Genomic DNA, 15,902 nt, shown 5'->3' with positions numbered 1-15,902 from the left:
TTATCTCTCTTTTTGGTGCTTGATGTCAAAGGGGGAGAGAGAGTTATCCAATTCTTAGTTTCCTTAGTTTCTTTCTTTTCTAGCTTTGGACTCTGTTTCATCGTTGTTGGATATTTGGACTCTATTGTTTGTGTGATGAACTATGTGCTCCATTTGAATTTGTAAGACTTTTTATGTTAGTATGATGATTGTCGTATTTCTTAAATTAAGTATGATTCATATCTTGCCATATGCATCTTGTTTACTTAATATTGCATCCCACAGATTCTAGGATATAGGGGGAGCTCTTGCAAATTTAAATCTTGAATATGTGCATTTGAGTGTAACTCAATCTTAAATCAATGCACACATTTAGGGAGAGCTCACCATATTTTCTAGAATTCGAAATCCTGTTTCAAATATCTTTTTGTAAGCTTTAATCGTGTTGTCATCAATCACCAAAAAGGGGAGATTGAAAGTGCATCTAGCCCTCCTAAGTGGGTTTTAGCTTATTGATGACAAAACGATTAAGGATCAATTAGTATCAGAGCCTAACCTCCTACAAGGCTTTACCGCTTGGAGGAAATTATAATGTCGACATCCGGAAGTCCGAGGGGATTTAAAGATGATCCATCGAAGAATGATGACGGTAATGGTAAAGGAAAGGGAAGTGAAATTCCTTTCAATTATGATCGTTTAAATTCTTCAAGCAACTATATCTCCGTGCCTTCCTAGCGTGCACTATTTTTTGATGGTACACATTATGCCGCTTGGAGGCACAAAATAAAAATGCATTTAATCTCTCTTTATCCTAGTATTTGGAAGATTGTTTGCACAGGATTTGAGTTACCGGAGGAAGATCAAGAGCTCACCTCAAGTGAAGAACAAAATATGCACCGCAATGCTCAAGCCACAAGTGTATTGCTTAGTGCTTTGAGTCCGGAAGAATTCAATAAAGTGGATGGACTTGAAGAAGCCAAGCAAATTTGGGATACTCTTCAAGTTGCTCATGAAGGGACAACAAGTGTAAGAGAATCCAAGATAGAGCTGCTTGAGGGCAAGCTAGGAAGATTTGTGATGGAAGATCATGAAATTCCTCAAGCCATGTATGATCGGATGATGGTGCTTGTGAACAAGCTAAGAGGGCTCGGGAGTGAGGACATTGATGATCACAAAGTGGTAAAGAGATTGCTTAGAGCATTTGCTCCTAAAAACCCCACTTTGGTGACACTCCCCCGAGAGAGAAGGGACTACAAGAGGCTTACACCAAGCGATGTGCTTGGAAGGATCCTTGCTCATGGGCTAATAGAAGAAGAAGCAAATGAAGTGAAGATTCATGCCAAATAAAGCTCAACCTCCAAGAACAAGGAGGTTGCATTCAAAGCAAGCAAGCTCAAGAATCAAGTACAAGTGAGGAGGAAAGCTCCGAAGATGAAGAAATGGCCTTGTTTGTGAAAAGATTCAAGAAGTTCATGAGAAAGGAAGACTACTCAAAATACAAGAGAGACATGCCCAAGAAGAGAACATCAAGAAGGGCATGCTATGAATGTGGTGAAGTTGGTCACTTCATAGTCGATTGTCTGAACAAGAAGAAAGGAATGGACAAAGAAGACAATAAGATCAAGCCATATAAGAAGGATAAGAACAAGATATACAAGAAGAAGTATTCAGGCCAAGCACACATTGGAGAAGAGTGGGATTCAAACTCCGACTCCGACTCCGATGATGAAGGAGTCGCCACCATTGCCATCCATGAGCCAACACCAAGGAAATCACTCTTAATGAGTGATGATGATGACGACTCCCCAAAGTGCTTCATGGCTAAAAGCCGCAAGGTAAAATCTCAATCCAAGCTTTTAGATAGTGATAGCGAATATGATAGTGATTGTGATAGCTTGTTTAAAGGTTTGAATAAAAATGTCATGGCTAAAATAATGGAGCTAATGGATACAATAGATGGTCGTGAGGAGACCCTCGAGAGACAAGAGGACTTGCTCATCCTTGAAAAGGAGAGAAACCTTGAACTCGAGGAGCTCTTTGCTAAAGAGAAGGAAAAAGTTGAGAAATTATCAAATGATTATGATTTGACCAATTCCTCAATTGCCGACCTTAAGAGTAACAATTTCTTGCTTCAAGAGAAATTATCTTGTTTAGATGAAAATTATAAAACTCTTGAAACACAAATTGATATCCTTAAGAAAGGCTCATCCAACTCTAGTGAAGCTAATTTACTATCTAGTGCATCTACTAGCAATGGATGCTCTCGTTGTTTCAACTTTGATATAAATGCTTGTACGACTAATGTTGAATCCTTGCAAACGTTACAAAAGTAGAATGAGAGGCTAAATGCCTTGGTCAAATATGGATGCATCAAAACTTATAAATCAAAAGATGCACTCTACAAGACCATCCAAGTCAAGGACAACAAGCTAAAGAGAGGTCTTGGATTTGAGGAAACACAATCTCTAAAAATTATCCACCCATACAGGGATCGATCCATGTGATGTGGAAAGTAGAAGAGAAAAGAAAAACAGTCACCTTGATGCTTTGAAGGTGGTACCCCTGCTGTGCTTCCTCCTCACCAAACCAAAATCTCCCTGGATGCAAACACACACAAGAGAAAAGATTGTCCCTAGCCACCTTCAATTGCATTATTGTCTCAACTCTCAAAAGAGAAAATCCACATGACTGACAGTTGTTCCCTCCAAGAACAAGTGAAAATATTAGCAGGCAGGGAAAGCATACCTGAAAACCAACAGGTAAGCCTTCGACCTCGAGGAGAGAGCGAACAGGAGGGCTGTAATCCCCAACTTGGCTCTCCATGTGGCCATCCCCTTCCCCTAACTCATCAGGCCATATGATAACATGTCATGCTCCTGGCCTCCTGCAGATATAGCCTAGAACACAATTTGTAGCATAAGCATTGGCAAGTAGACAAATGTGAAATGTAGCATACCAATTAAGCAGCATTAGCATTTTACTAAGAAAGCAATCAGCATTATGAAAGAAAATATGGTGATCTGTGATATATATGTGCTATCCAGTAATCAGCATTCTTGATTAGTTCCTGAAAGTAATTTGCTGGTTTTAAAGAATATGGTGATATATGTGATATATTTCGGCTCTTTTATATATATGTTTTATTCTGAATGATTTTAATCTGAATTGCAGATAAAACAAGTGGAAAAAGTTTGAGGTTTTGAAGAAGGATATTTCACAACAACCACCAAGAGAAAGGTAAGTTTATGATATTTGTGAAGTATGCTGATATATATTGGCAGTAGTGTTACATATTGGAAATGAACGATCCTACTTGAAAGTTCACTTAGAGAGAGAGAGAGAGTGAGATTACATGGTGTGCAATAGCATAAGTTGCAATGGTTGTGTTGATATTGGGGTAGAGTTGAGCCATTCAAGTGACATTTTCCTGTTTCCTTTACATGATTGTTTCATCCTTCTATCATGATTCCCTTTTGCAGTCTATCTACTTATTCCTTTATGCTATCCAGTATTCTCTAAGTACGAATAATTAGTGTTGGCTTATTCCTTTATGCTATCCAGTATTCTCTAATTACTTATTCCTTTATGCTATCCAGTATTCCTTTATGCTTCCATTCAGATTAGTGTTGGCTTCTGAACATTGACGTGTGCAACCAATTGATCACAATTCATAATTTTCTACGAGGTTCAAGTATGTAATAGGTTTATCATATTTTGTTTTTTTAATACCAATTCGATGTGTGCTTTTGTGCTACTTAGCCTGAAGTAAGTGAGTTTTCTTTGGGTCTTAATTTCAGACTGCAATCTAAATTTTTATCATGTGTTCTTCATTCTGAATTTTAAGTTTAGCGGTGTAGGCTTGCCGATAGTCTTGTTAGTATTTAAACTCTGGATCTTTGACAATCTAAGGGTGTTATGTAGTTGTTAGGTGCAACAGTCTTTTAATCATTCGGTTGAGTGCTTATTGGTTCAGTTTTCCTTGGCTAAGGACATGTATTACCTGCTCTAAGTTTGTTCAGAAAAATTTTCAGCACAAGTTTTGTACCTTCGTTAGTCTGCTATTTAAGTCTCTATGACATTGAGATTGTTCCCAGTGATGATTTCCTTCAAAATATGTGTATAATTTTCTATCAATCCGAACAATAAACCTACAAAGTTTCCTACTCATAATTACTTTTGTTGCTCACAATAATCTCTGTCCCTCTGTTTCTCATTTGGATTCCAGTCCATAAATTGGGAAATTTAAATTTCTATATTAATCACCCTGTTTTGTCACTATATATTTTTCTGACTTCAGATATGAGTTGAGATGGATATGTCTAGATAATTGTTGCAAAAATGTTTAGACTTTGGAGTTCTCCCTTTCTTAATCTGGGTTTGGCTCACTTCTCCAATCAATATTCTTACATGCAGATTTTATTGAAGAAAACTCTGAAAGAGTGGCTTCAAGAAATTCATAAAAGTACATTACTCTGATCTATATATTTTTTAGTTTTACTTTTAATATTACTTTTAATATTCTGTTCTATATTGGTATGTTTGTTAATCTATTTACCTGTTCTGCCTCTTGATGGTGTTGTGCTACAATCCATGATATTAGATGTTAGCCTTGTGATTCATGTTTGCCTTGTGATTACCGAACGGACATATTTATTATTACAAGTTTAGCAATACAAAGCAGTCTATTTATTTGAATCCCTAACGTTTGATGTGTTCTTTTGGGGCCTATGCGATTCTGTGATCTGTTTCTATACAAATATAAAGCCCTATGGATCTTTGCCGAAAGAGAACGTATGCAATCTTCTCTCACAAGCCAGTGGTGCCTAGGTACGTTTATATTCACCTATCAATATGTAGCTAAAATAAATCATAAACCAAATAAGGCTAACATGTAATTTTATACAGATTCAAATTATTCGATGACATTGAATATTTGGACTTGGAGAGATTATGGAGTGTCGTTGTTAGGGTAGATGTCAAGTTCCCGATCCACTCTCGTCATCGTGATAGTCAACACTTTATTCTCATGGATATCAATGTAAGTCACTTGTCTAATGGATAGAGATAACAATCATGTTATAAGAAATATTATCACAACCTAACTTTATCTGTTATTAAATTTTAAGGGATCTAAAATAGAAGCAATTGCATTGAATAACAATATTGAGAGATTCAACACTTTACTCGCAAAAGGGTGCGTTTATACCCTGCATGAAGTGAGATTCGATCATAACTGGGAGGAGGCGGTGGATTTTCGGAATATTGGGCACTGATATGAGTGTGTCTTGAACGATCGCACTAGGGTTGAGCCGTATACCATGCCTATTCAATTTCCTCTCTATCCGAAGCATCTCATGTCAATCCATGAAGTGTACCGATGTCCTAACAAGACGTTTGTAGGTAAGAATTAAGTGTGAAACATTTTCTTTTGTCTATTATATTGAGAGAAGTAGGAGTATTCATTTAATAAACTGATAATTAATAAATCATACAGATATAGTTGGAGTTGTTGTGCACTGGTGTAAACTTGAGCACGTTGGTAACAAAAAAACCCTACAGAGAGGTCATACTCATGGATGAAAGGTATACTTTTGTGGATACGAATAGAAAATTTGCAAACTCCAGCTTTATATAATAGAGGTAATAAGTTCATGCATAATATCATATGTTTTTTATTTTAAAATTGTAGGTTCAACCTCATAGTTGTTGGAATTTGGTGTGAGCTTTTAGCGCGGTATGCAATAAGCTTGCAATTTGCGGGAAATAATAAACATGTTATCCTTAGGATCATGCTAAAATTGAATAAGATACACAGTGAGTAATTCATCATATTTATTTTTAAAGACAAGGAATATTGACAGTTTCTACATATATATAACTGCATAGTAACTAAGAAAGTTCAATTTATGACAGGGTGTCTGAAGACTTCAGATCATACGAGTTTTGCATTCAATCCAACTAATCTTCAAACCCGTAAATTGCATGGTGAGTAGTTCCAGAAACATTCATAAAATTTTGTACATGAACTCAAGTACTGAATGGATGCTAAACCAAATAGGCGAATTAATTGAAACATCCCTGATTGGATAACGCAGCCTTCCAACGGTCGTTAGTCACAGGCAAGAAGGACCTCAAATTCGTGAACAGATTTATTGAAAAAAGGTGAACGTACCTAGCAACAGTGGTGTGACCTATGTTGGATATACTTATGGATTCAAGTTCATTTCGAAGGATATTTTTGTAATAGACAATGCTAAATAATGCTAGGTTTGTAGTTTTAGATCAGACATGCTATTATGTTTTTGTTTCATTGGATGTTTGCTTCATCATGATTTCTATATTATTCTTGTGCTGTCAATAGTTACTCGTAATTCCGGTATTATTCTTGTGCTATCAATGCTCCGGCGTTGGTGCATTTGGGGTTTGGATGGTGGGAGAGGTGGTGAGGATGGGGTGGGAGTTTATATGCGGGTTCGGAATAAGATCATGACGGCTTTGATCGCGAGGAAGCTCGCCCGCTGCCCTGCATGGCGTTGGCTTGGAGCGGTGGTGCATGTAGGAAGGTGCCTGTCTGCTACCCAGACGTAGTGTACTGGGACTCTCAACTCTGAGAGAGAGAGAGAGAGAGATTCTGTTGCAAAATTTTAAATCGAAAAATAATATGCAAGGACGCAGTACAGAATTATAGTAGTAAAGCATCAACACAACCAAAAATTAACCTGGTCCTCATTCAACAGCATGTGTCACGAGGCCAAAAAAAAAGATCCCATGTGTTGAGCACCCCCAACAATAACTTGCATGCACTGGCATCCAGTGCTATCCACCTTTACAGAGCAGAGGTTTAACATGCACTGACCCTCTTTGGAATATCCAAAACAAGGCCGTCTGTCCGAGGGCTTCCTGTGGGTTTGTTTATATGCTATATGTCGATTTTTCATGTGAGGAAAATTTCGATGCGTGGCTTGGACTTTCTTCTTCAGATCATATTTTTCTTCCCGAGGGCTTCCTATTTGTTTGGTTGGGGTCATCAGTTTCTTTTTCATGGGCTTCAGTGCTTGCATTATTTCTTCTCCTTCCTGCGTGCACCCGTAAGTCTAACGTGTACATGTTTTCGAGGCCTGTGTCTGGCCGCCGTACAGTGCCACCACACCACCATCACGGAGCAGCACATAGTGCAAACACAATGGTCAAACTTGCCATAATCTTGAGTTGCAACCTTACTCTTTTTTTTTTTCTGTAAAGGCCATCTTCAAATATCCTAGGTGTATAGCAGATGATAACATATGCATCTGTTTTGTATGCTATATCAATATGTTTTCGTTAACTCTCTTGATAAGATGGTGTATGTGCTAATTCATGACTAGGATATAAAATGTAGACCATCTTGCCTGCCCTTTAAGAATAGTTTAGAGTTGTGGGAGTATATGGCTTTTCACTGCCCATTGGACTTGGTGTATTTGGCGGGGCTTTTTGAACAAGCCAATGGAGCCTCCTCCCCTGTTTTCTTAACTTGTCAGTGTATTGTGTGATGAACGGTCATATATCCTTGTATCGCAGATGTCATCTTTGAAGCGAACTGATTGTACCACGACGTTTAATGATCTTACTAACATCGGTATTATGAGTAAGTATGATCATCACTCTCTGAAGCGGTTGTTTTTCCATATACTTTGCTCAGTCATATGTCAACTACTGACGTTAGCTACTGTTGGATTTTTATTAGATGGCTCCGACGTTAACGGTCTGGATGGGTCTACATCGTCCAGTGCGCTGCCGTCACTTACGGATGCCGAAGAACGTAAGAGGCAAAGGGAAAGGAACCGGTACGCACAAATGCCTGTACATAAGAAAGAAGAGTTGCTCAAAATTAAACGTGAGAGGGAAAGGGACCGGTATGCGCAAATGAAGCATGAAGCTTGTAAACAGCAAAATGATGATGCAACCACTACATAGCCAACGCTCACAGATCCCAAAGAACGTAGGAGGCAGAGGGATAGGGAGCGGTACGCGCAAATGTCTGCAGAAAAGAAAGAAGAACGTCTTAGAAAGAATCGCGAGTGGTGTAAGAATAGGATAGATGGTTCGACAATTCACACTCTTGGTTGCCGTGAAACATCGAATCCACTTCCTATAACACCTGGTAATTACGACAATTCATTATTGGATTTTTATCGACACCTTCATTTTTCTTGGGTATCTTTTTTTAGCATACCACGCTTTTTGTTGTGATATGTCTTCAGGCATTCCAAGTGTATCTGGACAATCTTGCACCGCATGGAACAAGGAAAATGTTACTCCTGGTGACGATACTTGTTGGCTGCGCCGAAATGATGACTACCAACGGTCAAAAATTAATAATTCAAATGGTTCGGTTGCAGCATTGGACATTGACCAAGGTGGATCTGGAAAATCCACTATCACAATGTTACGTACTCCGTTTGGAGACATGACAACCACTCCTATTAAAGGTACAACGACATGCCATATATTCATTGAACTAATAAAAGAACATGTCTTCATGCTCGATCTGGTTACAATATGTGATGAATGCAGAAAAAAAAAACTAGATGCAAGTGTCGTAGATCAGGCTCAACCGTCTCCTCATAATGAATCGTGGTATGCTCGAATGTCTGCATATAAGAAGGTTGAATATTTAGAGAAGAAGCGTTTAGCCCGCCAGAAAAAGAAATATGAATTGTTCGGTCTCAACGATCGAGAACCTTCTTCATGTGAGCCGGTGAATCCCACATGTATGGTGATGGTTTAATTACTTGGTTTTGTTTCACCACAAATCATCTATCATATATTTCAACAGGGAGACTAACGTGAGTGCAGTATTTGACAGGTACAGATGGCAGTGTCATTCACAGTTTCATGACCAGTGACCATCAGGGTTCTGGTCTTGAGCCAGACTGTAAACGTCAAAAGGGTCGACAATGTTGCGTGCAGATGTCAGATGAGTGTAGATCAAAATACTTACACAGCCTGCGTATTAGCCGCCAACAGGAAAACACTGGTGCACTCGTGGAATCAAATACTATGCACATCACAATTGGAACGCCTAATCCTTTGAATCATGCTGATATTCATCCATATCCCGATAATGAAGTTTGTGATTCTGTTATATTTGAACCACCGGAACAACATTCGTCGGATGAAGGTAACACATTATCCATCATTGTACTCTATTTTGATGTGTTCTCACACTGCTTATTTCAACCCATAGAGCAACTCCAGGCTGTCCAGGATGTTCCCGATGATTTTGACGATGACGAAGGGAGGTTATATCGTGGTCAAGGTAAAAACGTCAATCCAATTTGCAGTTCCATATTATATGTTGGTCTATCTGAATCATTATGTAACCTATCCATATAAATATTTTGGAATTTGTGCAGATGTTGTTTTTGAATCATACGTGGTGGAAGGTCCTGATAGTGTGTGCATGCAAAGTTATGATCCGTATGACCGTATCTACCAAAATCTTCCAAAGAAGCATCATGTTTTAAGGGAAGTCAAAAACTGCCCGTATTGTGGAGCCAAACGGTTCCAATACAAGGGACCTGCTTTTTGTTATAGGAAAGGAAAGGTTAAAATCTTCATTCCAGATGTACCGGATGAGTTGCGACGATTGTATACGAGCCTTGATGATGACGATGCAAAATACTTCAGACAACACATACGATATTTCAATTCTCATTTCTCCTTTACAAGTCTTGGTGTTACACTTGATCGTCGAGTCAGCACTGCTGCAGGAACTGGTATATATACATTCCGTGCACACGGTCAACTATATCACCGTCTGGACCAGCTGGTACCCGGTGGGAAGGGTCCATGGCACCTGCAGCTATACTTCTATGATACTGATGAGACAATGGAACACAGAGCTAAGAGGTCTCCTGGTCTTGATATCAATTTGATCCGGAAGATTCAGAGGATACTAGAGCACAACCCATGAACGAGAAAAGGCATGAGAGAAATATTGGCTAGTAATTGTGAAGCCCCAATTCTTAACTGGAAGGGACACCAAAGGACTCTGCCCTCCCTCTCTATTTATCCAAGAGATGGAAGGGCAGAGCTTTTTTTTGGTTTTTTCATCTTTTCATCAAAGAGTTGAACAATGAAGATAGATGGCAAGTGCCTGATCGATTTGATCAGGTCGTGTAGGAACAAGGTTCAAATCGTTCGTTCGTTAGGATGCCTCAGCTGCATACATCACTGCACTTCCACTTGACACCTATTTAAACGGCTCGTCTCGCCGCTACCTTATCCTATTTCCATACTTCTGTCGCTCCATCCCCGTATGGGTGGAGAACCCGTCGCTGTCTCGGCTGTGCTACCGGAGGCTCTAGGGAAGTCGGAGGAGAGAGCACTCATCTTGGGGTGGTATGTGCAGACCTTTCAGAGTGTTGGTTCTGCTCCAAACCTCCATAATTATAGGATTGAGTTGAACACGGATATTGCATTGGACCAGCGAAGGTACAATGCCCCCACAGCTTCACAAGTCACTGCTATCTGGATGGAAGGGAATGATCCACAAAAATGTTTCAATAGAAGTGTTATAGTGTATGGAAAAGCCGACCGACCTCGGTATATCCGGGCATACCATGGGTGCTACGATCCGTTGGCCTATCCTTTGTTTTTCCCTGGTGGTGAAATAGGATGGCAACGTAAGATGCTTTATGAAGGTCCTAACCCAGTAGATTGCCTAGACAATTACGATGACAATGATGATGACAACCGTGACGAGGAAGGTCTGTAGGCTATTTCCTAACTTCCCAAATTTAAAATTTTATATGAACAGTTAATATTGTTTCTTAACCCATTGTTACTGTGGTACTGAGTTTATGTTTTGTGCAGATGGTGGTAGTGAGTCCAACAAACATGTCAGTGCTAGGGAATATTATTGTTTCAAGTTGCAGATCAGGCTTAGGGGATTTAACATACTGTTACATGGACGTCGTCTTTTCCAACAGTGGGTTGTTGACATATACATAAAGATAGAGTCTATGAGGCTCGATTGGTATTCGAAACCAGAGAATCAAGCTCTCATACGTGCAGACTTGTACCAAGTATTACATATCGTCCTATTTATTTGAGAATTGTATCATTAACACATGTCCTCCTTTTTTCTGATGTGTTGCTTATTATAATACCAGACAGGGCATTATAGATACAATTGCTGCTGGTGAAGCTCGTGCTTCTGAGGTTGGTCTAAGAATTGTGCTCCCACGGACTTTCCCTGGAGGAGATCGAGACGTGCAAGCACGATTCCTTGACGCAAAGGTTTTAGTGACCCGGTTTGGGAAGCCTGATTACTTTGTCACAATGACATGTAATCCATATTGGGAGGAGATAACAAGGCAACTATTTCCGGGACAGACACCACAAGATAGACCAGAATTGGTTGCGAGAGTTTACCGGACTAAGCTGCGTGATATACAAGATTTTTTGATCAAGAAGAGTCACTTGGGTGAGGTCGCATCATATGCACATGTTACGGAGTTTCAGAAGAGGGGTTTGCCACATGAGCACTTCTTATTGATTATGGCCCCTAACAGTAAGTTAAGTAGTCCTGATGATTACGACAAGGTGATTTCAGCAGAGATTCCTGACCCAAACAAGTACCCTGTATTGCATGCTCTGGTTATCAAGCACATGCTACATGGACCATGTGGTGCTCTCAACAAAAACTGCCCCTGCATGATAGACGGACAATGCCGTTTCCGTTATCCTCGACAGTTCTGTTCAGCCACACAGCAAGGAAAAGACTCTTATCCTATATATAGGAGAAGAGAAGATGGACGTCGAGTGGTGATCAGGGGTGCCGTATTGGATAATAGATGGGTGGTTCCGTACAACCCCACATTGCTTATGCGGTATAACTACCATATTAATGTCGAAGTTTGTTCAAGCATTAAGGCAGTTAAGTACCTATACAAATATGTCTATAAAGGCCATGATCGTGCATCCTTCTCAGTCGATCCACAAGATCAAAATGGTGCAGTAATCAACGAGATCCGACAATACAGGGACGCAAGGTTCATAACTCCCCCCGAGGCCGTGTATCGGATATTTAGTTTCCCTTTGTACGCCGTATCTCCTTCTGTTTTACAACTCCAACTACACCTGCCAAACATGCAACTTGTGTCATACAAAGCTACTGATAACCTGAATGATGTTGCCAACCGGGAGAAATCTAAGAGGTCGATGCTTACTGAGTATTTCAAGATGAATCTAGTGGATAGCACAGCACGTAAATTGTTATACAAAGAGTTCCCGGAGCACTTCCGATAGATCAAGTCCGACAAGCACTGGCAGTTAAGGGTAAAGAGACCGCAAGTTGGGAGAATTGTGTATGCAAACCCTGCTGAAGGGGAGAGGTACTATTTATGTGTGCTCCTCAACCATGTGATAGGCGCAACTTCATACGAGAACTTTCGTACTGTACATGGGAAAACCTGTTCCACCTTCAGAGAAGCGTGCGAGATGATAGGGCTCATAGAGACTGATAGATCCCTCGATGAATGCTTGACTGAGTCTGCTACATTCCACATGCCTTGTGCAATGAGAAGGCTGTTTGCAACAATTATTGTATTCTGCGAGGCGACAAATATCCGTGGCTTATGGGAAAATCATTTTGAAGCAATGTCCCAAGATTATCGTCGTACACACAATGATGCAGCAAGGGTTGAGCAAATGGTGCTTAGGGATATTAGAAACGTGGTTCATTCAATGGGCAAGGATGTAAGGAATTATGGTCTTCCAGAGGTTGACGACTCAGGTGACGTCCTTGCATAGTGTTTTACATTTTTTTCCCACTTATTTTGTCAATAGTCATGATTTATTGGTAAATATATTACATGCGACCTACATGATGAATTATGACTTGTAGATAACACCTTGCTTTGTGGACTAAAGTATTATGATTTACATAACACATATAACAATTTTTCTTGGTAACTATACGAATAATTAGACTCAATTATATGGATGAAATATGGTGATATGAATATAATTAGACTCAATTATATGGATGAAATATGGTGATATGAATAAATGGTTGGACAAATGGTAGTTTTCTTATAGTTATGCCAGTGCATATGTATCTAACACTGTATTGTAAACATTTTGTTATGTTGACTAACGACTCGGTTAATATATTTTATTATTATATTATTCATGCAGCTGATTATTATAGCGATCAATCGAGAGAAATATTAGAGGAATTGTCTGTGGGCATGGACGAAGAACACCTGAATCTTATTAATACATTGAACACAGAGCAGCGGTCAGGGTTTGATGAAATAATGGATCACGTTATCAACTTTAAGAGCCAGGTATTCTTTGTTAACGGTCCAGGTGGCACGGGAAAGACATATTTGTACAAGGCATTGCTTGCAAAGGTTCGTTCGATGGGTCTGATAGCCATTGCAACTGCAACATCTGGTATTGCAGCGTCCATCATGCCTGGTGGTCGCACCGCCCACTCCAGGTTCAAGATCCCCATAAAGCTTTCTGACAACAACATGTGTAATTTCACCAAGCAGAGCGGTACTGCTGAGTTGCTTCGCAGGTCACACTTGATAATCTGGGATGAAGTTGCCATGACCAAACGTCAAGCTGTTGAAACACTTGATAGGTCTCTCCAGGATATAATGGGATGCTCGCAGCTCTTTGGCGGAAAGGTCATGGTATTTGGAGGAGACTTTAGGCAGGTCCTTCCAGTGGTGACACGTGGTACGAGGGCACAGATCACTGATGCTACACTACAAAGGTCTTATATATGGGAGAAGATACGTAAGATACAACTAACTCAGAATATGAGGGCGCAGTCTGACCCATGGTTCTCCGAATACCTTCTTAGGATCAGCAACGGAACATAAGAGACGATTGGTGATGATTATGTGCGTCTCCCAAATGATATCGTGGTTGGTTATAGTACTGCAGAAGAATCAATTGACAAACTCATTAAATTTGTATTCCCAGATCTCCAGAACAATTCTACGTCAGCGGACTACATGAGCGCACATGCTATCCTCTCAACTAAGAATGAGCATGTAGATGAGCTTAATGCAATAATGATCAATAGGTTTCCAGGCAAGGAGACGGTATACTACAGCTTTGATTCCGTCGATGATGACTCACGAAACAACTATCCGATTGACTTTCTGAACTCAATGACACCAAATGGATTGCCGCCACATTTGCTTAAACTCAAAAGCAATTGTCCAGTTATTTTGCTTCGGAATCTTGATCCTCACAACGGTCTATGCAACGGAACAAGGCTAATGGTTAGAGACTACCAACGTAATACCATTGATGCAGAGATTGTTGGCGGCCAACATGCTGAAAAGAGAGTGTTCATTCCTAGGATCCCTTTGTCCCCCTCAGAGGACATTTCACTTCCTTTCAGATTCAAGAGGAAACAATTTCCAATCCGCCTTAGCTTTGCAATGATTATAAACAAAGCTCAAGGACAAACCATTCCTAATGTTGGTATTTATCTACCTGAGCCTGTGTTTTCTCATAGACAACTGTATGTTGCATTATCGAGGGGTGTATCATAGCAGTCGACACGGATTTTGGCTAAGCCAAATAAAGATATAGATGCCATGGGGAGAAGCACCAAAAATATTATGTACAGGGATGTATTGGAATGGTGTTCCTCGGTTTCATGATAGCGCATTGTATTACGTAATTCTTTCTTTGTGAATACAATACGCGTGTTATGAAGTTAAATAATTTTTTTACACATTGTTTTATTTTTAAATACGTGGCTTTCATGCAATGTAATGGATGTGGAGTACATCTACGTGCGTGTACAAAAATTGCGCGTGCGTGTCGCACGTGCATAGTTACTAGTGATGGAAAACAGCCGAAATGAGAAGGATACAAACAGAACAATGACATTTATGAGAGGTCAAAAAAAATGGTGGCATAAGTGAGAAGTGGACAAAAATCTTCTTAAAATTTGGATCCTGGTCATTCATGGTATTTTTGCTTGAATGCATTTTCGTAATATATATCCATTAATTTTATTGTATATTATATAGTTATATTTCATAAAATAAACGCTGCCCTTTTCTAAGTCTCTAATGCATGATTTTGAGCATGTTTTTTTTTACATAGTATACAAGATAGTAGTAAGTGTTTTAATATTATGAACACATTTTTTAATGTAGATCAAATGATATTATATGCTAATATGGTCAATAATGTGTTTATATGTGTTCATTGTCTAGGATTTACATATTATTGTTTGAGGAAGTCAGAGTTTTTCCAAACCTACGTAGGAATTGTATTGTTCCTGCAGGAATTAATTTTCACCAAACTACGCTTAGATTAAAAAAGCTATCGCAAAACTATACTTTCAACAACCAGTTTCACAAAGTTACACTTCTCTTGTCATCCTATATTGCAAAACTGCACTATTAAGCCTTGATGCAGGTGCGGTTTTGTGATACAAATTTGCAATTAATGTGTAGTTTGCAACGTGAAGTGATAATAAAATATGCAGCTTTGTGAAATTGATTCTTACAAGTGTTGCTTTGTGATACCGATGTCTATAAAAATGTAGCTTTATAAAACTAGCTCCTAATAGTGTAGTTTTATTGTAGTTTTTCTAATCATAACGTAGTTATGTAAAATTCAACCAACATAATTTCTCTAACATCTCTAGAAAATCCATGCGAAAAAGGGTGCAGTGCACGGCCCTTGTACTCAGTAGTGACGTCGGAGCACATTATTGGGCATAAGATGCAATGCAATGCATCCAGTCCAAAAGTCTCCTTCAGATCTCCTCACCTGAATGCGTTTGGCAGATGCTATGCATCCAGCCCCCATGTCACTTTCACCAAGGACTGCCCTAATGCACCAATTAAACTAATACTATTACATAATTATTATTTCTGATGCATCCTATT

General features: G+C 39.4%; 2 protein-coding genes across 2 annotated transcripts; both read left to right on the top strand.

The window, feature by feature from the left end:
• The first annotated feature begins 10,279 nt into the window (after window positions 1–10,279).
• Window positions 10,280–12,273, top strand: LOC133929646 (uncharacterized). The gene is made up of 4 exons (XM_062376439.1): window positions 10,280–10,730; window positions 10,837–10,862; window positions 10,953–11,041; window positions 11,136–12,273. Exons 1-4 carry the CDS (start codon window positions 10,280–10,282, stop codon window positions 12,271–12,273), a joined length of 1,704 nt encoding a protein of 567 aa, XP_062232423.1.
• A 944-nt stretch (window positions 12,274–13,217) lies between these two features.
• LOC133929645 (uncharacterized) lies at window positions 13,218–14,546 on the top strand. Its single transcript, XM_062376438.1, has 2 exons — window positions 13,218–13,776; window positions 13,966–14,546. Exons 1-2 carry the CDS (start codon window positions 13,218–13,220, stop codon window positions 14,544–14,546), a joined length of 1,140 nt encoding a protein of 379 aa, XP_062232422.1.
• Window positions 14,547–15,902: the final 1,356 nt, after the last annotated feature.

The sequence above is a fragment of the Phragmites australis genome, chromosome 9 (assembly GCF_958298935.1).
Source record: "Phragmites australis chromosome 9, lpPhrAust1.1, whole genome shotgun sequence".
Lineage (NCBI taxonomy): Eukaryota > Viridiplantae > Streptophyta > Magnoliopsida > Poales > Poaceae > Phragmites > Phragmites australis.
This window is presented reverse-complemented; position numbering and strand designations above follow the sequence as displayed.